Source organism: Ictidomys tridecemlineatus, chromosome 3, assembly GCF_052094955.1.
Source record: "Ictidomys tridecemlineatus isolate mIctTri1 chromosome 3, mIctTri1.hap1, whole genome shotgun sequence".
Lineage (NCBI taxonomy): Eukaryota > Metazoa > Chordata > Mammalia > Rodentia > Sciuridae > Ictidomys > Ictidomys tridecemlineatus.
In genome coordinates, this window is record NC_135479.1 from 111810036 (window position 1) to 111836296 (window position 26261).

The following is a 26261-nucleotide window of genomic DNA, read 5'->3' on the forward strand; positions in this document are numbered from 1 at the left end:
TGCTCCTACCACTGCCCACCCAGGATCTTCCACTGTCATTATTATAACATCTGTGTGGAGGTGAGTACTCCTCTTCTCTGTCCACTCACTAACCCACCATTGGGCACCTGGGTAGGACCAGGAACCTCACAGCTGAAGTGGGCCAGGGGTGGGTATGAGACTGTGTTTCCACACTGATAAAAGTGGCTCCCAGCCCCTCTTAGTCACTTAGATCTGTTATCACCTCTCTCTCTGCACCTGTCCCTAAAGGCTGGCCCTGTTTGCACAGGTGCTAACATGCAAAGGGCATCACATGTGTGCTGAGCCTGGTGGAGTCAGAGGAAGGAAATGCAGCCTCTGTCCCATCCCCTGGCTTGCTGACACTAGATACACAGACCCTTAGGTCAGCTGCCACCCTCTTCTGGGAATCTTTTCCAATTTGGAGGGTTTCCTGGGTTTGAGGGATCTTCTCTCATTTGCACACCCTGCACAGGTTTCCAAATGCAGAAGGCTGGTTGGACCAGGGAGTTCTTTCCAGCCTTATCCAGTATCTGAGAAATAGAGGTTCAGAGTTATTCTCTATACTGCTCCAAGGCAGGTTTATTTACTAACGACCTCACTCATGATGGGTGACCTGATGAGCTATGGAGTTCTAACTGTGCTCTAACTATAGAAATGCCAGGTTCTCCCTGAGTTGGAAGCCCATGTGTAGGGCCAAGAGAAGGTGTCCAAGAGGACTGCACTGGGGGAGGCCTCAGCATTTGTGGATGATGGAGGCCAGGCCAGATAGAACTTCATGGCCTGTCTCCTCACTCCTGGTAGTTTGATCACCATTGTCAGTGGGTTAACAACTGAGTGGGTCACCACAATATCTGACTGTTCCTGCTGTTGTTCATGTCCCTTTGCTTGTACCTGGGTGTCCTGATGGTGACATGCATCATCTTCCTTGTGCACACCAGAGAAATGCTATTCTCCATCGAAAAAGCCATGGTGTATCCACAAAGCCCCAAGAGCCCACACTGAGAACAGCAAGGTTGTTGAGGAGGGAGGGGCACAAAGTCCAGCAGAGGGATAACTTAGGGTGGGCCTGATGTGGGTGGAGCTAGAGGGAATAACTCCTTAGGAGGACCTGTCAAGGATATGTAGAAGGTGAGTAGGGTTAGGAAGATGGGTGGGGTGGGATGTATTGTGGAGTTGAGAATATAGTGGGGCCATGGAAATGAGTAATGAAGATGGAAAAGAGGCAGGAGGACAGCATGGTGGAGTGAGGTGTCCATGGGTAGAACAGTACTGGGAGAAAGAGTATGTGGGTGAGGTCCTATGGGAGTGGGCCCATGGAGGGCTGAGTAGGGTCAAGGGGTGGTGCCAGTCAGAAACTGTCCTTAAGCTTGGCTTCTTAGCCTCCATACAGTTTCATAGTGGCTGTACCTGCCACTGGTACCCTGCTGCCGCTCATATTAAGGCTGATGTCCAGGCTGTAGTGGTGAGCTCTGCCAGGCACCCCTACAAAGGCCAGGTAAGTGGTGCCCAGTGACTGTGCCAGGATACCTGGCTATGCCGAAGCACCTTACACCTCTGCCACCTAGAAATTTCTGTGCTTTCTCCACTGCCCCTGGCCCTGACTGTGCATTAGTCTTTCCAGATCCACCTCTTAAGATGCAGCTTACATCTCTCCTCCCCCTGGAGCTCGCTGGTCATTCTCCCACCTGGGTGCATTGCTTCGGGAGCCTACCATGTGCTAGGATGCATGTTATTTGAGGGATTGATATAGAGGTGAATATAGACGTGAATAAGTACATCCTGCACTTGTGTTGTTAAGCAACCTGAGATCAGAATAACATCAGCAGACACCCAGGAACAATGCATGAATTTGTGGTTCCTGAGTGGTGCAGCCAACTGAAAGAAACTGAGATTTGGGGGAGGCCTGAATTGTAGAGTAGGACTCTATTTGTCCTAGGTGTGATTGTAGAGAGGGAGAGGACAGGAGGGCATTGCCTGTGAGAGACACATCTATGCAGAAAGGAATGAAAACCCAAAAGTAACATGCAAAGTAAATGGTGGGATATAGCTCTAATTCAAGCACAACGTGGCAAGAACAATGAAGTTCACCCCGAAAATTCACTCTTTTTAGTTTATGGGTAAGAATTTTGCCAAATGGATACCATCTTGTACTCTCCACCATGATCAAGGTTAGACCAGTCTCATTGCTCCAGAAAATTCTTTATTCATCTTCTGATGTTAATTTCTCTTCCTATGTCCTTCTGGTTTTTCTTTTTTTGGGAATCACATATGAATTGGGTCTTTGCCTTTTTAATCTGACTTCATTCATTTAGTACAATGCATTTTAGATTCATCCATGTGTTGTTCCTATCAGTAGTTTATTTCCTTTTATTTCTGTGTAGTATTATATGGATGCCCTACAGATTATTTATGCATTTACCAGTTGAAGGACTGTTCATTATATCTAGTTATTCCAAAGGGTTGTTTTGTTGTTGTTGTTGTTGTTTGTAGCAGGGATTGAACCCAGTGGTGCTTAAGCACTGAGCTACATCCCCAGCCCCACTGCCCCCTTTATCTTTTCTTTTTCTTTTTGAGTCAGGATCTCACTAAATTGCTCAGGGTGATTTGTACTTGCCATCTTCCAGTTTTAGCCTGCCAAGAAGCTGGGATTCAGGTGTAGGCCACTGTGCACTGGTGTTTTTTCACAATTATAATTAAAACTGCTACAATCATTGGTGTACAGGCATGCGAACATAAGTATTCATTTCTGTTGGCTAAATTCTTAGAATAACATCAATAGACACCCAGGAACACTGCATGAAGTTGTCATTCCTGAGTGGTGCAGCCAACTGAAAGAAACTGATTTTGGCGAGGCCTGCATTGTAGAGTAGGACATGACACTCTATTTATCCTAGGTGTGATTGTAGAGAGGCAGAGGACAGGAGGGCATTGACTGTGAGCGACACATCTGTATAGAAAGGAATGAACACTCAAAAAGTAACATGGTAAGTAAATGGTGAGGATATAGCTCTAATTCAAGCCCAAAGTGGCAAGCGCAATGAAGTTTACCCTGTGGGGGTATTGCTGAGTCATAAGGTAACTGTGGGTGGATCTTTATAGGAAATTGCCAAATTTGTCTTCCAAAACCACTGTACCATTCCAAATTTCTACCAGCAATGAATGATAATTTCAGTTACTCCACATCCTCATCAGCATTTGACACTGTCATTTGTTATTCTGTTTTGTCTTTCATTGTACCCTAATAAATGAGTAATGGTGTCTCAATTAGGCTCCAGGTTGTGTTTTTCTAATGAGTAATGATGTTGAACATCTTTGCAAGTCTTCTTGGCCATTGGCATGTCTTTAGTAAAGTGTTTGCTCCAGTCTTTTGCCCTTTTAAAGAATGGATCGTTTCCTCACCGAATTTTAAGGGTTCTCTATTTTGGATTCACATTTCTGTTCTTCAAATATTTTCTTGTATTCTATGGATTGTCACTTTATTTTCTTCATAGCATCTCCAAAAGAAGCTGAATTTCTTAGGGTTGTTATATTTCCAATATTGGGGATTAAATCAGGGATGTTCTATCATTGAGTGCTATTGCTCATTCTACATGGAAAATCATGTCCTCTGTGAACAACAGTTTCATTACCTTCTTTCCAATCTGTGTATCTTTATTTCTTTTTTTCTTTTTAGTGTTGAATAACAATAATATGAGTGGGTATCTTTGGCATTGGATTCCTTTAGTCTGACAATAACTCTTTCAGGAAGACTGGTGGGCAGCATCGATGGGGGAGAAGGAGCTGCAGATTTGAGACAGCTGAAAAGACAGAGGAGCCTCTCTGCTCATCACTTCCCATACTTCCCACCACACAGCTTCCATATTTGGTTCCTCTCCCACCTGTGACTCCTCTGTTTAGCCCTTATTCATCAGCCCTGTGGTCTGCCTGTCTTCTCCTTCCTCCAACTTCAGTACATCATGTAGTTTGCCTTGCAGCATTTTCCCTTCCTCTATCCTGTGCTTATTCCAGCCCCAGGTCAGGCCATAGGCCACTGACCTTTTTCCTGTGCTCAGAATCAGTTTCTACAATCAAGGAGCCTCAGTCTCAAGAGACCCAAATACGCTCTGCCCTTTGGGATTCACCAGACAGGGCTCTTTTCCATTACTTGCAGCATCCACTTCAGGCTTTCGTTACATGCTTCATTCTGCACAATCCTGACCACTCTGCATGGTTCTCAGGGCCTTGTTTTCCTGCTGGCCTAATCACCTGAAAGAAGGCTGGCTGACTTTTTACAGTGTGTTTTAATTCCCACTGCAGTGACTGAACTTTATTTTTATTTTTTTTGCAACTGGGAATTCAACCCAAGATCACTTTAACACTTAGCTACAACTCCAGTCCCTTCTATTTTTTTTTTTTTTTTGAAAAAGGGCCTCACTAAGTTGTAGAGGCTGGTCTTCCACTGCCTTTCTTCTGCTTTAGTCTCCCTAGTCTCTGGGAAGTCAGGCATGTACCACTGTGCCTGGCTTGACTGAGGCATTTTTGATACCCTGAAATATTTCTGGCTGGGGGTGTATCTGAATGGTAGAGCATGTGCTTTGCATACACAAGGCCCTGGCTTCTTTAATCCCCAGAACACAGGGAAAAGAAATCTGAATAAATGAGTGAAGCAATAAACAAAAGAATCAACATTTGGGGATAGAAGGGAACAGAGAGAAGCCTGATGCCCTGAACCCTCTGGCATAAAGAGAAGAAGGAGAGGCAGCAGGAAGTTGGGCAGATGATGGGGCAAGAGGAAGATGCCACTTGGTTTTGGTCCTGTGGAGTGTGAGGGCATTTAAGATACAGAATTGAAGCAGGAGCCTCAGGAGTGGAGTCAGTGAGAGAAGCTGGTTTGGGTGCTTCAGAGCTGTTGGATTTTATTTGTGTCTGATGGGGTTCCATGTGGGGAGAGGAAGGTATTCAAATTTACTGCTTAGATCTTAAAAAAAAATATTAATTATCATTCCTTTAAGGATTTTTCTATACCTTATATACAATCAACATTTTCTATCCTTTATAAATGCCTAATAAAAATTTGTTTTACAAATTTAAAAATTCTGTAATTTTTTTAATGTTTGCCATTATTTTTTTTTTCTGGCATTAGGTCTTGAACTCAGGGGTACTTTACCACTGAACCTACATCTTTTCTTTTGAAAGAAGTTCTCACTAAGTTGCTGAGGGCCTTGCTAAGTTGCTAAGGCTGGCCTTGAACTTGAAATCCTCCTGCCTCAGCCTCCCAATTCACTGGGATTTACAGGCATACACCACTGTACCTGGATGGATATTAGTATCTTAAGTGCTATGAACACATTAAAGGAGGCAGAACCCCAGAGAGCACAGTTGTTCATGTTGCTATTTGGACATGGTTGGACATTCCAGAGCTGTCCCAATGTGGATTTTTTGTTCCTTCTAGTGGAGAATAGTGTTGAAGATCAAAGTCTTCTTACATGTACCATGGGAGACTTGGGCTGTTTAGAGGTGCTGCTGAGCCACTTCTCATTGTGACAGAATATTTGCAAGCTAAACTCTTGAAGCTGAGGTGAGATTCAACCTGGTCTTGGGAGGGGGGGAGTGAAGTTGATGGATGGGGTGTGGGGAAGGAGAAGCTGGAATAAGGGAAAGAAGACAGTCAGTGTCCAAGGGAGGACTTGATCTTTGAGCTTGACCTTTACTGCTTTGTGTACTGAAGGCATTCAGCCCAGATTTTCCTGAGCCATGTGATTCTTGACTAGGAAAATATGATTGGGCATCCCTGTTGCCACTTCTGTTCCAGATAGTGAAATTCAATGAAGGCACGTGTTTAGGAAAAATGAGAGGCGGGAAAGTGAAGTGGGAGTGGGGTGGTGACACTCTTTTTGGAGCAGTTGATCAGCACAAGGAAGATCTTAAAAGGTATCTGGAAGAACTTGGTGGGAGGACATATGTGGCCAATTGAGACAGAACAAAGGTGCTATATAGGGAGGTACAAAGTGATGAAGGTGTCCTGAGAAGGGAGGAGGGGTGGGTACAATATCAGCAGTGTCTGGGGAGAGCTGCTCACAAGTGGATTGAGGGAGGACACAATTCCTAGAAGCCCTGGTAGGCAGGAGGCCCTAGGTCCCTCCTGGGATTCCTGGCCTTGGAATCTTGCTCCAGGCCTGGGTTGAGTCATGGCTTAGCTGACCAACTTGGGGAGGGTCACTGGGAAATGGCCTTGCCCAGACCTTTTGGTTCTGACTTCCTCTTCTCATCGCCATCTCCCTCCAGGGAAGGTTTCTCCAAGGGGACAACTCCTTCGACCAGAGCTATGCCAGGAACTCTTACATCAGCCTCTGTGCACCCCTGGGACCCAAGTGAGTTGGTAAACCAGAGGCTCAACTGTAGACTCTGGGGCTTGTGGGTGGGGTCTTCTTCTCTGCTTCTTTACTTCAGGCCATAGGCCCTAATACTCACTATTCCTTTCCTTTGGGGTTTTCTCCAGGGGGCCCTTGGGAACTTCCCTCTTCTTGCCTTTCTAGGTTCTTGCCCCAAGAAATGAGGTGGAGGGGAATAGGAGCCTGGATGAGGCTTCTAAATGAGAGCCCTGAGCTCTGTGCTTTCCAAACTGAGGGGTGAGAGTGGTTAGGGAGTTCAGCCAAAGTAGGTAGTGATCCCTTACATTTGGCCTGTTACTCCTCAGGTACATGTCAGAAGCTTTTTGCTCCAGAGAGAAGAGGGGACAAAGTGGGAGTCCATGGAGGCCCTGCTCTCACCCAGGTATTCCCCACTGCACCATCCCACAGACCTCCCTATGCCCAACTCTCAAAATGTGAATTTTGATACACATAGGCAGGGCCTCCCAGGGAGTGGCAAGGTGGAAATTATCTAGGAGGTGAGGAGTAGAGGGTATGTATTGGGAGAGGGGTTTCTGTGTGTTGCCCACTTGTTTGGGGAAACCCCTGAGATGGGACTGGCCCTGAAGCTGAAGCACTTGGAGCTTTAGAAACAGAATTGTGCACCTGGAGGGATCAGTGTCTGAGTCACAGGGATTCAGAGCACACTCAGGTTTCCCTGGATAGACAAAGAGTTAAGATGGCACTGCTAACTAGCTGGTTTGTCTTGTGCCTGTCCCATAACTTTCCGGGCCTCAGTTTCCTCAGTTATTAATGAGGACTAGACTTGTCCAGTAGTTTATAATGATTTAAAGGAGATTCCTTTTTTATTGAAAATTTTTACTGGAAGTCCCATGTGAAATATATACGTAGCGGAGCATTAGGAGTACATCACCCCTAATGGGTGGGTAACATACACTGCCTACTCAGTGCCCTTTAGTGATTTGTGATGCCAACCAGCTTCTTTGTCCTGCCTTCAGGTACTCAGGGTCTTGATTGTGAGCTGAGGGGTGCAGTTAATCTTCCCATGTACTGACTCTGTTAATCTTCCCATCAGCCCAGTGCTGCAGCAGGAGACCCCATCCCACCCACTGATGCCAAGACATGCACGTGATGCCAGGATGTGAACCCCATATGGAGGCCTTTTGGACCTGAGCCCTCACTCATTCCTCTGTTGGGTGTGCCATGTCCCTCATAACTGTTGAATCCTTATAAAAATTTTCTCTGCTTTTTATCGCTGCCCTACCTGTCTGTTCTAGGTTCAGAGAACCCAGTTTCTTGGGGTTGTAGGGGAGGCTCTGAAGAGCTGGGAAAAATGTCCCCTGGAAAGAAAGAGCATTCCTCTCTGGAGACCCAGGCTCAGAAACCAACACTGTCTGGCTCTTTGACCTTGGGCAAGACACTTAACATTTCTCTCATCCTTAAAATGTAGCAACAGTAATAATCACAGAGACTGATCTCATTGACTTTTTGGCCATGGCTGGATAGGAGAGGAGAGAAAACCCACCAAGTGCAACTCAAATTTTTCTTCAAAATATAAATGGAACTTATTTATAATTAGTTCTAGTTGTGTGTGTACACATGTGTGTATTCTTTAGCATTGTGTGTGTGTCTCTGTGTGAGAAAGAGAAAGGGAAGATTGGGTGTGTGATACTGGGGATCAAATTAAACACAGAGCCTTATGCATGATAGGCAAGCACTCTACCTGTGAGCTATATCCCCAGTCCATTTTTATTTTCAGACACGGTTTTACTAAACTGACCTTCAACTTGTGGTCCTCCTGTCTCAGTCTCCCACACAGCTTCCCAAGGTGTCAGGGGGAGACCAGCTTTGCTAGAGATTGCAGGGCAATATTTGAAAGAAGACACCTGCTCTGAAAAAGAACTTCAGTGTTCTGTAGGGTGCTCCAGTGGTCTGCAGGGCATTTTGAGTTCTTACTAAAATTATGATTGAAGCTTATGGGTCAAGAAACATCCCAGGACTGAAAACAACATGTAAAGTATTCCAAAGAAACATTGCTTGATGCCTACACAGGTTGGGAATAATGTGTTCCTGTTGGCCAAATTGGAAACCTCAGAATTCTTGAAACTGGCTAGAATTCGGAGAGTTCTTGCTTCAGTAATGGAAATTAATTAGCACTAGAGTAAAATTTTTCTGACTCAATCTAACAAATCATAAAAGTAAGACCAAAAAAGATCCAAGAATTCTGACCTTAAGAGCTTTGTAAATAAATCTCAAGAAAATAAAACCATAATGCCTGAAATTCAATAAAAGATTGCCAGGTATTTAAAAAAGAGGTGGGGGCACAGAGAGTTTTCTTTCACATAAATTTTGTTGAATTGCTTGGGTGAAACAAGAAATCAAATATAAAGTAAGTTTAATCTATAACTTGACCCTAGAAAATGCTATAATATTCAGAATAAAGGTTAAAATATGTTGAATGTTCTACCATTTTAAATAACTCTTTTTCTTTGGAAACTCCAGATTAGTAGTATGGCATAAAGATGAAATGTGATAATTTATTGTATTCTTTCATTGGAAAAACAACTTTGCAAGATGAATATCTTGCACTAGTTTCAATCACATGGTTGAATCAAAACATTTTATATTTTTTATGTATTTTGCATTTACATTTGAAATTCTACTTAATAACTGACATGGCTTTCTTTCCAGCATCAGAAAATAATAGAGTGTAGTGTAGTATGGCTAATTAAAGGTCCACGGTTCACTTCACAGAAGAAGAAACATCAATTGTAATTGCAATATATATATGTATATATATATACATATATAATATATATATATATGAACAAATGTTCATCTCTAGCAATTAGAGAAATGCAAATTAAACTACACTTGAGTTTCCATTTCCACTCCAGTCAGAATAGTAATCATCAAGAATATAAGTAACAATAAATGTTGGCAAGGATGTGGAGGAAAATATAGACTCATATATTGCTGATGGGACTGAAAATTCTTGCAACCACTATGGGAAGCAGTATGGACATTCTTTAGAGAACATGTATAGAATCACCATTTGATCCAGTTGTCTCACTCTTCAGTCTATATACAACAGGTACAATCAGCATACTACAGTGATGCAGCCATATCAATGTTTACAGAAGCTCAATTCACAGTAGCCAAGCTATTGAACCAAGCTCAGTGCCCATCAACAGATGAATGAATACAGGAAATGTCACATATATTCTCAACAGGGTATTATTCAGCCATTAAGAAGAATGAAATTATGGCATTTGCCGGTAAGCAGATGAAACTGGAGAATATCATGCTCACTGAAATAACTCAGTTCCTAAAAGCCAAAGGTGGAATGTTCTCTCTTATATGCGGATGCCAACAAATAACAAGGGAGGTTATGGAGAGGAAGTATAGAAATTCATTGGATCTAATTTTTTCAAATGAATTTCATGATTGCTTTTTCTATTTCTATAAGGAATGATGTTGGTATCTTAATTGAATCTGTATAGCACTCTAGGTAGTATGGCCATTTTGACAATATTAATTTTGCCTATCCAAGAGCATGGGAGACCTTTCCATCTTCTAAGGTGTTCTTCAATTTCTTTAGTGGTCTGTAGTTTTCATTGTTGATTTCCAACCAAGTTTCTTTCTCTCTTTCTTTTTTTTTGTCTTTGTTGTTGTTTTTGAGGCTATTGTGAATGGAGTAGTTTTCCTAAACTCTCTTTCTCAGGATTCATCGCTGATGTCTAGAAATACATTAGATTTATGGGTATTGATTTTATATCCTGCTACTTTACTGAATTCATTTATTAATTCTAGAAGTTTTCTGGTGAAATTCTTTGGATCCTGTAAATATCCTTTCCTACTCATATCCCTTTAATTTCTTTCATCTAATTGTTCTGGCTAGAGTTTCAAGGACTATGTTGAATAGAAGTGGTGAAAGAGAGCCTCCCTGTCTGGTCTCAGTTTTTAAAAGGAATACTTCCAACATTTCTCCATTTAGAATGATGTTGGCCTTGGGTTTAGCATAGATAGTTTTTGTTGAGGTATATTCCTACTATTCCTAGTTTTTCTAATGTTTTGAACATGAAACAGTGCTGTATTTTTTCAAATGTTTTCTCTACATCAATTGAAATAATTAAATGATTTTTACCTTTAAGTCTATTGATGTGATGAATTGTTTTTATCATTTTGTGTATCTTGCACCAACCTTGCATCCCTGGAATGAATCAAGAAGAGTGAAACAGGAGGCATCACAATACCAGAACTTAAACTATATTACAAAGCTATAGTAAAAAAAATGGCATGGTATTGGAACAAAAATAGATATGTAAACCTATGGTACAAAATAGAAAACACAGAGACAAACCCATATAAATACAATCTTCTCATACTAGACAAAGGCACCAAAAACATACATTGGAGAAAAGATAGCCTGTTCAACAAATGGTGCTGAGAGAGCTGGAAATACATATGCCACAAAATGAAACTAAACCCCTATGTACAAAACTCAATTCTCGGTGGCTCAAGGACCTAGGAATTAGACCAGAAACCCTGCACCTAATAAAAAAGTAGGCTCAAATCATCACGTCAGATTAGGCCCCAACTTCCTTAACAAGACTCCTAAACCACAAGAAATAAAACCAACAATAAATGATATGGATTCAAACAAAAAAGCTTCTTCAAAAAAGAAACAATGCTCCCTACTTGGGATCAAATTTTTGTCATACACTTCAGAGCACTAATCTCCAGGATATATAAAGGATTCCAAAAACACCAATTAATAAATAAATAAACAAATGGGCTAAGGAGCTTAATAGACACTTCTCAGAATAAGATATATAATCAACAAATACATGAAAAAATGTTCAACATCTCTAACAATTAGAGAAATGCAAAATAAAACTACGATTTTATCTCGAGTACTCCAGTCGGAATGGCAATTATTAAGAATACAAACAATAAGTGTTGACAAGAATGTGGGAGAAAAGGCACACTCATACATTGCTGATGGGATTGAATATTGGTGCAACCACTCTGGAAACTGAGCTTAGTTAGATAATTTATAAGAGAACCAAAATCAGTCTTGAATATCTTGTTTTCCATTCCAAAGACCTCATCATTTTATTTTTGCAAATTCATACCCAATATTTTCAACTACAAAGATGATATATGAATAGTTCTAAATTTCAAAGAAAAGACAAAAACATTTCACACATATGCTTTCTAATGATTTCTTATACAAATTTTCAAAATATGTTCAGCACACACAAAAAAATATGTAGATGTATACATATATTTTTCAAAAAATGAAAATACTCTATACATACTGTTGTGCATCTTGCTTTCCCCACTTAACATCCAGTCAATTTAATCATAAAAAAAGAAATATATTATGACTACTATGATTTATGACTTCCATAAAGTGCGTAACTGCTTGGAACTTCAATATACTAAATCTTAGCCAAAGAACAATCAAAAATAAAGATTCAGCTATTGTAATTGTCAGCTGAACACTCCCTGAAAAGATCATCAAATCAAAATGATCACACTAAGCCAAGTTTATGCTCACTGCGCTCCATTAACTTTATAGAGACTTTGTAACAGTTGGAAGGCAGAAATCAAAAGCAAGTAATTTACAAGGTTTTGTTAGATTTAAGGCAGATGACTCAATGTGGAGTCTATTTGGGACAGGGCAACATTTGTGGCATAATTTTTTTAGAATTGATGGACACCTCAGGTCAAGGGTTGAATGGTAGCCGTCATTTTGTAAAGTGCCCATTTACCCATATGACAGCAAGTTGAGTAACATATTGTTGGTACAGATAAATTTACTGAAATTTGAAATAGATTGCCATTTATTAAAATTTATTTCTTGTAAGGCTTTTCTGAAATAGAAAAATTATCTTAATGCAAAGTGCATAATAGAAAAAAATGTTAATATTGATTGTCACTTAGTAGATTCATGCTAATGTGAATACATTTATTTGATTATGGAAAGCTTCAATTTTTATAATCAAGTGGTTTAGGTATTAGATTTCATCACTAACAAAAATTCAATAAAATATGGATGTATTCAGCCTTACTATAGTTCTATTTCAGTTCTTTGTTAATGACCTTCTCTAGGATAGCAGTATGTGTACAAATGTTGTACCTGTTTTATTCAGTTGGTGTTGCTCATCATCTAATAATATTCAAAATATAAATGCAAGCCTTAAAAATTTACACAACAATCCAAAATGACAATATTCTCACTCTCTCTTCTATCATTCCTGGGGACTGAGCTGGAGTAGGCTTCTATGATTAAGCCCACCAGAAATTGGACTATAGATTACTACCCTACATGTTTTACCAGATATATTTGATAGAATCATCCACTTCAATTTGAATTGGTAAGAAATAAAATGATGAGATCTTTGGAATGGAAAACAAAATATTCAAGACTGATTTTGGTTCTCTTATAAAATTAAGAGTAAGGTTCTTTGAGAATATGCCATGGGTAATTGGTTAGCATTTTTCTAATTATCTCGTCATTTAGAATTATTTCATCACTTTTTGTTCTTGTTGAAGAGCATGGTGTACCTTGTAAGGGGAAACTAGAGATTCCAGGCTAGATAACCAGGCTTCCAATCAAGCATACTCTTAATTTTTAACAGTTTCTCTTATAAAACTTTTTCTTAACTTGACTTCCTGGTAAATGGAGAAAAACAAATTTATGCTTTCTCATATGGAATACAGGTGAAAAGTCTCCAAGATGAACATAAAATTCTTCAAAAGGCTCAGAGATACTTTCTTTTTCTTTCGATTTCCTGGAATCATTCTAGCAATGGTGGAATGCTAACTGGAACATTTTTTGTTGACTATCATGATCAATTCTGCCTTTTTATAGTTTAGTTTCCTCACATCTGGATCTGATTGTGTTTTTCACTTTGAAGCATGATGTTGTACTGCATTTTAGCTTTCAGCTTCACTGGTTGACATTTCAAGGGTAACAAGAAAAGATTTATTTCTTGTTATTCAGTATCAAAACCTTAAAAATGCTATATAGTCAAGAAAAATATTGGAGGGTTCTGTAATTACAACTCAATGAATTAGTTTTCAATGATTTTTATTTTGTAGAGTGCTATTAAGAGTATGTCTTTAAAACCTTTTTAACATATAGGGTATAGAATATATTGAATCATCATTCATAAAGATGTAGCATGCTTGAGATTGAGTTTAAAAATTATAATAAGTATCTGGTGGTAACTATAAAATACTATGTGTTTCTCTCTTACTGATTCTTTTTCACTTTTCTCCTATTTGTTTACAATCACATATATCATTAGTTTCCTGATTTGTAACTAAGCAAATTCAGTTTTTCATTGTTGTCTCCACCACAGTCATTTTGCAGAGCCCACAGACTGCAAGTCACCCATGTAAATCAACACAGCAACTCCCCACCTACTGATAGTAGCAAATTAAACCAGAGGGAGCACCCTGCAGTGTGTTCTCTTAAGAGCCTGTCTAGAAAAACCTTCTAGCAGTATTGCTACTGGCCAAAAGTTGTGACCCCCAACCCCTCTTACCACAAACAAGGGTACCAGAGTGGATCAACCTGCCCAGAAAGTGCTCATTCACCTCAGTGTTCCACACAGCCACTGTGGAAGCTGGGGCATAGAAGGAGTGGACACCTATAATTCCCAGCAGCAGAAGATGTGAGAACTCAGATCTGAGGAGCGAAGAAATTTTGACCCTGAACAGAGGAAAGGGAAAGCGGAGGCATGAGAACCACTGCTGCTACCTGATTGCAGTCACAGTCTTTATGGAACCATTTTAGTTGCATAGAGGTATGGTTCTCCAGATCATGGCAGCAGCTGGTGGAAGGCCACTACTAGAAGTTGACTGAGTCCCTGTGAACCTTAAAAAGAAGTTTTTCAGTCTTTTGCATAGCTAGCCAGATGTCAAAGCAGAAAGTTGCCTAGGTTCAAGGCAGCAGACAAGGATCCCAGCCTGACCCAATTTCCAGCTTGACTCTAGGCCACAATTACCCAGTGATAGGGCACTGTTTGGATCCTGGCTCAACCCTGCCTCAGTCACGGTTAGCAGAGGCAATCAGCACTGGCCACTTCCAAAGAGGGGCAGTGGAAATTAGAACCCAGGGGAACCACCTACTCGGTCGCAAAAAAGTAACTCAGTGATCTGCATAGGCCAGGGGAGATGTTTCTCTACCCTAAATCACCCATGGAGTATGCACAACCACAGGACCTGTGCTTGTAGACAGCCACCCAGCTCTACCCCACCATTTAAAGGATCCTATAGAAGGAAGTGTGTACACAGTGTGATCCCCAGCTGCTGTGCCCCTCCCCTGACTCAGGCAAAGGCAAGGCCCTACTGAGGCCCTACAAACCAGCCCATTCCCAGAAACATACTGTGCTCTCTGGAGGAGCGCAGTATGTTTCTGGGAATGGGCTGGTTTGTTTTTGTATTCCTTTAATAAGCATAGTTGTGACTTCTCATTAAGTATGAAGGAAAAAACTTTCCCAATTAATGCAACTACTTCTAAAGAATAGATCTGTTTGCTCTAAATGCAATGATTCAGCTGTGGAGCGTAAATTGTTAATGTTTAATGAAAAACTCCTTGTATTCCTGTCAAGGAAGTTTTTGAGAAATTAAAATCTAGAGAAGAAGAATTAATGTTCAGAAGACAGATTAGTGCTTAGTACTGGGAAACTTGTTTTTATTCCTGTGCACAATGGTTTGTGCTCTTATTCTTGTTTGATTAAAATTAGTAGCCTCTCTTTTCAAGTTAACCACTTGCCATAACCATGGCACCGGTTCCAGTCAGTAAGTCAAGAAAGAATAGTCAAGGTATAGGCCAATAGTCTGGGACATTTCTAACTAGTATTAAAAGTTAACTAAGCAGAAACAGCTCAAAGCAAAATGTGAACTGAAAGGAAAAATGCTTGCTTATGCATAAGCCAAGATACATTCTTCTATTCTAATTGTAGCTACGTAATACTTTATTTCTTTGAATAATGATTCCTGTTTTGTAACCACAAAGTACTGTGAGCCTGCCAAAATGAAAAGTATATATGATCAACTTCACAAGTAAAGATTGGGATTCAAGCACCTTCACTTTGGTGTCTGTGTTGTTTCTCCACCCCCTTTCCCCAACTCCTCACCATCCGTTCGTCTCCTGAGACCCCCTGTTGGAGCTGGACTCTGACACCCAGCAATCATAGTTTCAGTTTTATTTAAACATCCTTAACTCCTTCATATAATAGAAACAACTGACATACACAATACCATATCCTCCAAGCAGTGAGCCACCGGCCCCTGAGCTGACAAACTAGAACCAGCCAATGGAAGATTCACCAGCAGCTGGGAGAGTGGCAATTGTGCTCCAGCGCCTCTGGAGGAATCCAAAGACAAATAATGACTGACATATTCTAAATGTTCCAAATTTTAATGAAATCCAAACCAAGATTCAACAAAAATGTTTTTTTGCACCTTGACACAATTTACTATAAATAACTCTAACATCAAATTTGATCATATATATTACTTTTTATCTTGATTGTTAGTTGTTACCTTAATAGCCAACACTGAACCTTCAACTCATTTGAACCTAATTCTTCTAATGGTTTAAAGCACTGATTAGAATTTTTCTTTGTATATTGTTTTTGTTTTGTTTTTGCTTTTTTGAGTCCTAATTTATACTTAGTCCTCTTACCTGCTATTCTCCCTCTTACATTGTCTGCTATTACCTCAAATATGCCTTATCTTTTTTCTCTTTTTCATCTTGGTGTGTATTGTTATTTGCTGTCCTTTCTTTCTATTTTCTTTTTGTTTTTTTCTCTTTTCCCAATCTTTCATCTTGCCCCTTTCAGCCCTCATATAAAATTATACCAGTTTTACTACATGTATATTGTATATACAATATATAGTATATAATATATATATATATACATATATTTGTGTGTGTGTGTGTGTGTGTGTGTGTGTGTGTGTGTGTAGTGCTAGGGTTTGAACCCAGAGCCTTGTGCATGTGAGGTAAGCACTCTACCAACTGAGCTATATCCCCAGCCCCTCTAATTTTGGTATATTTAATAACTTATTTGTCATCTTTTTCAGAACTTTACTACATCTTATAACTGGATTAGAAGTGGATAACAATTTTAACAAGCTTTTCATTTTAGTGATTGTAATAAAAAGGGTTCAAAGTGGTGCTACTACTAGGATCAGCAGAGGCCACACATAGATTTTAAGAATAAATACCTAGATATTTTCCCAATCCAGGGCTCTTAATGGAAAGAAGCTTAAAAGAAGAAACCAAAACTATCCCAAAGATAGTTAGATATGCCAGCAATATGAAAACCATCAAACCATCCGAAATAGCCCATAACACTTAAAAAAATGGACTTCATAAACAACAAAATGAAGAAATATAATAGAAATAATTGAAAAAATATACACGATGTTCAAAGAGCTAAAACAAAATGTAAGGAATAAAATAAGATAAAGGAAATATAATAAGTAAAAGACCAATTCAATATAGAAAGATTCTGAAAATGGACCAAATGGAAGTTAAGGAAAATGAAAGACTCAATAAACCAAATTAAAATTCAAAGAGAAGCATCACCAATATATTAGATCACTTTTTTTTCCAAGTCTGTGTGAATATTTATTTATTTACTTTTATTGATTTTAAAAAAATAATGACAGAAGAATGCATTACAATTCTTATCACACATATACAGCACAATTTTTCATATCTCTGGTTGTATATAAAATATTTTGACACCAATTTGTGTCTTTATACATGTACTTTGGATAATGATGTCCTTCACATTCCACCATCCTTGCTAATCCCCTGCTCCCTCCTCTATCCTCCCACCCCTCTGTCCTATCTAGAATTCATCTATTCCTCCAATGCTTCCCATTCCTACTCCACTATGAGTCAAACTCCTTATATCAGATAAAACATTCAGCATTTGTTTTTTGGGGGATTGGCTAACTTCGTTTAGCATTATCTTCTTCCATGCCATCCAGTTAACTGCAAAAAAAAAAAAACATGATTTTATTCTCTTTTATTGCTGAGTAAAAACCATTGTGTGTATATGCCACATTTTTTTATCCATTCCTCCACTGAAGGGCATCTAGGTTGGCTCCACAGTTTAGCTATTATGAATGTGTTGCTATAAACATTGACGTGGCTGTAGTATACTGTTTTTAAGCCTTTTGGGTATAAATTGAGGAGAGGGATAGCTGGGTCAAATGGTGGTTCCATTCCCAGATTTCCAAGGAACCTCCATACTGCTTTCCATACTGGCTTCACCAATTTGCAGACCCACCAGCAATGTATGAATGTACCTTTTTCCCCACACCCTCGCTAACATTTATTGTTCTTTGTATTCATAAAAGCTGCCATTCTGACTGGAGTGAGATGGTATCTTAGAGTAATTTTGATTTGCATTTCTCTAATTGCTAGCAATGATGAACACTGTTTCATATATTTGTTCACTGATTGTATATCTTCTTCTGAGAAGTGTCTGTTCAGGTCCTTGGTCCATTTGTTGGCTAGGTTATTTATTTATTTACTTATTTAGTGATTACCTTTTTGAGTTTTTTATATACCCTAGAGATTAGTGCTCTATCTAATGTGTGAGGGGTAAAAATTACAATAACCTCAAAAAAATAGGATACTTGGGAATCAACTTAACAAAAGAGGTTAAAGATCTATACAATGAAAACTAAAGAACCCTAAAGAAAGAAATCAAAGAAGACCTTAGAAGTTGGAAAGATCTATCTTGCTCTTGGATAGGCAGAATTAATATTATCAAAATGATCATACTACCAAAAGCACTATTCAGATTTAATACATTTCTGATCAAAATCCCAATGGCATTCCTCATAGAAATAGAAAAAGCAATCATGAAATTCATCTGAAAAATAAGAAGCCCAGAATAGCTAAAGCAATCCTTAGCAGGAAGAGTGAAGCAGGTAGCATCACAATACCAGACCTTAAACCTTACTACAGATCAATAGATCACTTTGAAAATGGATTTTATTTCAGGCCTTGAAGACAAAGTACATGATCTTAAAAATAAAGTTGACCATAAAGAACAGGTTTTATGAGGCCATTACCAGAATATTCAAAACTTTGGGATTACCTCAAGAGAACAAATTTAAAAAGCATTGAGAAGTACTGAAATACAAACTAAAAGAAATGCACAATGCTTTCAATGAAATGACATTAGAAAAATTTCCAAATCTTAGTAATGAGATGGAAATGAAAATACAAGAGGTATATAGAACTCCAAATAAAATCTCAGTAAATTTAATGCAAGACACATTATAACAAAAAATAATATAAAGCATAAATATAGAATTTTAAAGGGGGTAAGAGAAAAATTAGTGGTCACAGTTAATGATAAAACTGATTCAGATTTTAAGTGATTTTTCATCCCAGACCCTAAAAATGACAAGGGCTTAGAATAATATACCCCAGACTCTGAAAGAAAGTGGGTGACAACCAATATTACTGTACCCAACAAAATTATTCTTCAGAATTGAAATGAAACAAAACTTTCCATAATGAATAAACACTACAAGAATTTATAACACAAAGCTTTCATTACAAAATGTACTCAATAAAATGTTTCATGAAATAAAAAATAAAAATGAAAAGCAGGACAGAGGTGAATTACACTAGAAAATAGTTAATTAACAAGAAGCAAGTCTGAATGACATGCTAGAAATAAATCAAAATGGCAGGAATAAAAATCATGTCTGTATAATAACATTGAATGTAAATGTTTTAAATTCTTCAATCAAAAGACATAGATTGGCAGAGTGAACCAAAATTAAGAGCCAAAGCTATATTGTTTGCCAACAACATACCTGACAGACAAAGATATCCACAGACTGAGTGTGAAAAGATGGGAACTGGTATACCATGCAAATTGTGCCCATTAACGAGCAGTAGTATCTATCCTCATATTAAACACAATGAGCTTCAAGGAAAATTAATCAGAAAAATAACAGAAGTTAACTTCATAATGGTTAAGGAAATTATCCAGCAATAAGATAAATGATTATAAATATTTTTGCCCCAAACAGTGGTATATCTATGTACATTAAACAAACTCTTATCCATGTTAGGAATCAAATAGATCACAATACACTATTACTGGGTGACTTCAACACACCCCTCTCAAAACCAGATAGATCATCCTGATATAAACTAAGCAAAGAATCATTAGAATTAAAAAAAGGTTATTATCAAATGAACCTAACAGACATCTATAGAATATTTCCATGCACCAATGACTGAATTCACTTTCTTCTCAGTAGTGCATGGAACATTTTCTAAAATATACCATATTCAAGATTATTTCTCCCTGCAACAAGGGTACGTATGAGACAGGCAGGACAAGCCTGTCGTCTCCAAGAGGCTGAGCAAGAGGGTAAAGTTTGCAGCCCAGTCCCCACCCCAAGATTGGGAAGAAACCACACTGAGCCAGGAGTTGTGTCAGCCATGAAGGCACAGCAGATCTCAGCTTTAGTGTATCAAGAGACATTGTTATATAGTGATAGAAGGAGGGAGTAGGAAGAGAAAGTAGCGAGAACCAATAGGGGGCAGTTACGTTACTATCACTAGGGGCCTAGGCAGATTTCAGGTTAAACAGTTAGGTGGGACTGAGGTCAAAAGCCCACACTCAGGCTAAAAGCCTGGGCGCCAATCCAGCCAGGTCACATATACGGAAATGCTCTAGAAGAGCCCATGAGGCCACCTCAGCCAACATCCAATAATGGCCACAATCCCAAAGGAGGTAAAGGTTCCAACATAAGATCACAAAGGAAATATTAGAAAATACAAATGAGAAGAGATAAATATTTTTTTGGAGGGGCTACTGGCAATTAAACCCAGGTGTACTTAACCACAGAACCACATCCCAGAGACTTACTAAGTTGCTCAGGGCCTCACTAGGTCACTGAAGCTGGCTTTGAACACACAATCCTCCTACCTTAGCCTTTGAAGCTGCTGGAGATTATAGACTTGTGCCACCATGCTCTGCTGCATTCTATCACTTTTGAATGATGAATGGATAGCAGGAGAAAGCATGGGGAAAATTTAAAAAATTCTCACAAACAAATAAAAATAGTGATACAATGTATCAAAATGTTTTAGATACTGTGAAGACAGTTCTAAGAGGAAAGTTTATAGCATTGGGTTCATGCATTAAAAAAAATAGAAAGATACCACATAAATATTCTCACATTGCACCTCAAGATCCTAGAAGAAGAAGACTAAACCAACACTGAAATCAGTAGATAGGAAAGAATTAAAATGAGAGTTGAAATCAATTATATTGAGAATAAAAAAATACACAGGATCAAAGAAACAAAGAGTTTATATTTGAAAGTATAAACAAGATTTATAAACTATTGGCCAAACCAGCAAACATAAAGTGACATAATTCTCAAAATAGCAAAATTGGGGTTAAAAAGTAACACCACATACACTATTGAAATTTAGAGAATCTTCAGAAACTATTTTGAAAATTAGTACTCCAATAATAAAAATATCTTGAACATATTGATGAATTCATAGTGTTTTAGTCAGTGTTTTTCTGCTGCTATAAGATCTGACTAGAACAATTTTAGAGGAGGAAAAGTTTATTTGAGGGCAAATGGTTTCAGAGGTCTTGCTCCATACATAGCTGGCTCCATTGCTTGAGGCTTGAAGAGAGTCTGAACATCATAGCAGAATAGATGGAGGAGAGCGGCTCACATCAGTATCAGGAAGCAGAGAGAGAATCCACTGACCAAATACAAAATGTATACCCTGAAGCCATGTCGTAATTCCTAGGTCCTCCAGACACACCCTACCTGTCTTTACCAACCATTCACTTAATCCCATCATGGTTATTAATTTACTAATTAGGTTCAGACTCTCATAACCCAATCATTTCTCCTCTAAACCTTTCATTTTCTCATACATGATCTTTTGGGGAACACCTCAGATCCAAACCATAACACGTAGAGACATATGTCCTACCCAAATTGAACCATAAAGATATGAAAATTTAAAAAGATAAATTTCAAGTAATGATTTGAAGCTTGTCTTTTTATAAGAATTTCAACAAAGAAAATCCCAGAACAGGATGGATTCTCAACCAAATTATAACAGACCTTTAAAGAAAAACTAATACCAATAGTTGAGAAATTATTCCATGAAGAGGGGAGCACTGTCAATTTAATCTATGAAGCCAATAACATCCTGATACCAAAACCAGACAAAGACATATCAAGGAGAGAAAACTTCAGGTCAATATCCCTGGTGAGCATAGACACAAATATTTTAATAAAATATCGTCAAACTCCATACAAAAACATATTGAAAAGACACTATCATTATCGAGTGAGTTTCATCCCAGGATGCAAGATGGTTCAACATATATAAATCAATAAATGTAATTCACCATATAAATAGACTTAAGGGTAAGAATCACTTAATTATCTCAATAGATATGGAAAAATCATTTGACAAAGTACAGCACTCTTTCATGTTTACAACACTATAAAAATTAGGAACAAAAGGAACTTACCTTTTGTAAAGGCTATATGACAAACTCAAGGACAACATCATACTAAGTGGAGAAAAACTGAAGGCATTTCCTTTAAAACAGGAAAAAGGATAAGAAATGCCTATTCTCACCACTCCTATTCAACATAGTCCTTGCAACTCTAGCCAGAGTATCAGGCAAAAGAAGGAAATTAAAGGGATACAGTAGGAAAAATTAGCTCAAATTGTCTGTTTACTAATATGATCCTATATTTAGACCCCCCCCCCAAAAAAAACCCTACCAGAAGACTTTTAGAGCGGAAAAACAAATTTAATTAAGTAGCAGGATATAAGAACAATACCCATATATTATTACTTACCTATTCTTCAATAATGAATCTTCCAAAGAAGAAATTAGAAAAACTATTCCTTTCACAAAAAAACCTCAAAAAAGTACTTGAGAATTAATATAATGAAGAATATGAAGGAACTCTACAATGAAAAACTATAGAAGACTGAAGAAAGAAATTGAAGAACACCTTAGAAGATCAAAAGACCTCTTATGCTCTTGGATAGGCAAAAATAATATTACCAGAATACCATACTACCACAAAAGCAATATAGGGATTCAATGCAATTCCCATCAAAACACTAATGAGGTTCTTCACATACTAGAAAAAAAAAACAGTTCTAAAATTCATTTGGGGAAAGAAGAAACCCTGAATAGCCAAAGCAATCCTGAGCAAAAAGATTGATAGTAAAATTATCATAATGCAAGACTTCAAGTTATACTACAAAGGTATAGTAACACAAATAGCATGATACTGGCTTCAAAATACACATGAAGACCAATGGAATAGAAGACACAGAGACAATCTCACATAAACACACTTACTTAATACTAGACAAAGATGCTGAAAAGACAGGGTGAAGAAAAGATAAAACTTTTAAACAAACAATACTGGGTAAACTGGAAATCCACATGTATAAGAATGAAACTTGAACACTCTCTCCCACCATATGCAAAAATCAACTCAAAGTGGATTGATTATATGTTAACTAGACCAAAAACTCTGAAAACCGTTAGAAAAAAAAAATGTAGCCTCAACACTCCAGCATGTCATCCAGCACAGGATCTGACTTCCTTAACAAGACTCCTGAAGTACATAAAATAAAACCAAACCTCATAAAATGGAATGGCATCAAATTAAAAAGCTTCTGCACAGTAAAGAAAACAGTTAAGAATGTGAAGAGAGAAATTATAGAATGAGAGAAGATCTTTGCCACTGTTCTTCAAATAGGGCGTTAATATTCATAATATACAAAGAACTCAAAAGTATAACACCAAAAAACCCACAGACAACCCAATTTATACATGGGCATTTTATAAACTAAAATTTATAAACTAACCAATTAGTAAACTAAACAGACACTTTTCAAAAGAAGAAATTTGAATGGTCAACAAATATACAAAAAAAATATTCAACATCTCTAGTAATTAGGAAAATGCAAATCAAAAATACATTGAGATTTTATCTCACTCTAGTCAGAATGGCAATTATTAGGAATAAAAATAAAAAATTTGGTGAGGATGTGGAGGGAGGATTTACACTCACTTATGAATTGTTGATGGGACTGCAAATTAGTGCAACTACTCTGGAAAGCTGTATAGAGTAGGAAACCAGGAATGGAACCACCAAATGATTCAGTTGTCCCATTCCTCCATATGTATCCAAAAAGATCTAAAAAACAGCAATACTATTGAAGTACAGCCACATCAATGTTTATAGCAATACAATTCACAATAGCCAAGCTATGAAACCAATGTAGGTGCCCATCAACAGATGAAAGAATAAAGAAAATGATATATATATATATATATATATATATATATATATATATATATACATAGATAGATAGATAGATATAGATATAGATATAGATATATACAATAAAGTATTACTCATAAAGAAGAATGATATTATGGCGTTTACTCATCAATGGATAGAACTTGAAACTGTCATGCCATAGGAAAAGTCAGACTCAAAAAGTCAAAGGTTGAATGCTTTCCCCAATATGGGAACACTAGTCCAAAATAAAGGGGGGATAGAGAGAAAGAAAGAAGGAAGGAGAATGGAAAAAAGGGAGAGTTTCATCAAATTAGAAGAAAGATCAGTGGACTAGATGATGTGGATTGAAACAGAGAGGGGAGTGACAGGATGAGGGAAGAACAGAGAAATGAATCTGACTTAACTTTCCTCTGTATATATGTGAATATACTATAGTGAATCTCACCATCATTATATCCACAAGACACTAATGTAAAAAAAAAATAACTATGATAGCAGAAAGATCAGTGAAGTAGAGGGAAAGAAACAAGGGAGGGAGGAGGGAAGGGAAAGGGGAAGTACTGGGGACTTAATTAAAACAAATTATTTTCTATTCTTTTATAACTATGTTAAAATTAATATTATGTACAGCTAAAAAGAACCAATAAAAATTTTTTCTCCCAAACAAATTTAATTCTGAGATATGTGAAATGTTCATACACCCATTGAGAATTTGTTAAGATTAATATAACAATCTTGCTCTCTTATGATCAACTATATCCACTCCACTAAATGCTCCTGATAATCTTTATATTTATTATATATATTTTATTTTCATTTTCATTTCTTCCTTCTCATCCTCATAGCTCCCCATGCTTTCTGTGTCTTGGGTTAACATTATACCACTTTCCTCCCTCCACAACATTTCTAGTTTATCATTGAAAACTTATTTTAGAATTGACACACATACTCCATATTTCATCCTCTTCACTGAAGTCTCCCTTACTGCTTTACATTCACTGAAATCTGGCTTGCCAAAGTCTATTACATTTTCCCTAGGGCTTTCCTCTGTAATGATTGTTCCTTTTATCACCTTCCACATATCTCAGATATAGGAGCTGTCATCAAGGTCCGTCTTATTCCTCCCGCTTATTATATTTCTACCCTTTTATTTTTATCGTTTTGGAGCTAAGGATTGCACCTAGGGCCATATGACTCTAACACTGAGCTATACCCCTGCCTCCCAAGCCCCTTATTTATGTTATTTTGTCTTATTTTATTTTATTTTTTGAGACAGGGATTCATTATGTTGCTCAGACCAGCCTCAAAACTCCTAGATTCAGGTGATCATCTAGAGGAAGTGGAATTAGAGGCAAGTGGCATTGTGACCATCTTTATTAATTCTAAAGATTTTTTTTCTTTAAGACTTATATTGCGCATGCAAAAATCTTCTGTTTCTTTTCTATTTGCTATCATCTTTTCATTGTCTTGATCTTTTAGATTTATTTGAAATAATATTATACTTAAATAAAAAATTGCAAAAAGAGTGTAAAAGAGACACCAAACGTTATTTTCCCATATCATAGGAAGTGAAGTTGATCGCAGACTACCTTATCAGCCCCCTAAATTTTAAGACAGAGTTTTTAAAACCAAGGGTAGCCTCTCATGTAACTACAATAAAAGTAAGCAAATAAATTTAAAATTAATATTGGCAAAATACTACCCTCAGAGGCACAGACCCCATTCATGTTTCATCTTTAAAGAAAAATGATTCACAGATCATGCATTGCATTTTGTGTCACGCTTCTTTGATGTTCATCTACTGGGAGGAGTTTCAGAGACTTTCTTTGCCTTTGATGACTATGAAACTGTAAAGATTACAGGCCAATTATTTTGAAAAAGTTTTCTCAATTTGCGTTTAGCTAATGCTTCCTCATTATTAAATCCTGGAGAAGCATATTTGGACAGAATTACATCTTTTTAAAAAGTGTCCCACTGTTTTCCTTTATCCCACTATTTGTTGTCTCTTCACTTCAAACACTAACTTTGTTCACCTGATTAAAGCGGTGCTATCCAGCTTTCTCTACTGTAGTCATTAAATTTTCATTTGTAATTAGTAACAATTATGTGGGAAGATAGATGGAGACTGTAAATATCTCATTTGTCATCAATCTTGCACCCAAGAGTTGTAGGATCTATTACCTGAATAGCCATCAGTACCATGACTCATTTTTAATTCAGTCCTTCCTTCTGTGCCAATGAATAGATATTATAGTGTAACAAAGGCTTTCTTTATTTATTCTTATGTGGACTCATATTTTCCTCTTTTATTAAATGGGGTTGAATATTTCCACATCAAAACTTAAGTTGGTGTTTAAATTGCTCCATGTTTGGCCACTGAGAAAACCTTTAAACCTTTAAACACTTTTTTCTTTGCCCTTGGTACATGTCCTAATTATTCTTTCAATACTTCTCTACCTTCTGGAACAAGTGATAGTTCAATCTTATGTCTTAATTTCTCTGTCCTAGTGTTAA

At 37.7% G+C, this 26261-nt stretch overlaps 1 protein-coding gene and 1 long non-coding RNA gene across 2 annotated transcripts in view; one reads left to right on the top strand and one right to left on the bottom strand.

Annotated features, from left to right (window-relative positions):
* Positions 1 to 5436: 5436 nt before the first annotated feature.
* Positions 5437 to 8859, top strand: LOC120883949 (uncharacterized). Its single transcript, XM_078041306.1, has 4 exons — positions 5437 to 5557; positions 6265 to 6350; positions 6677 to 6753; positions 7426 to 8859. Exons 1-4 carry the CDS (start codon positions 5466 to 5468, stop codon positions 7480 to 7482), a joined length of 312 nt encoding a protein of 103 aa, XP_077897432.1. The 5' UTR covers positions 5437 to 5465; the 3' UTR covers positions 7483 to 8859.
* An 8138-nt stretch (positions 8860 to 16997) lies between these two features.
* LOC144375862 (uncharacterized) overlaps positions 16998 to 26261 on the bottom strand; it is a 92468-nt gene continuing 83204 nt past the window's right edge. Inside the window, exon 4 of the long non-coding RNA XR_013435714.1 lies at positions 16998 to 17382. This is a non-coding gene — a long non-coding RNA (uncharacterized LOC144375862). The remainder of the gene's footprint in view (positions 17383 to 26261) is intronic.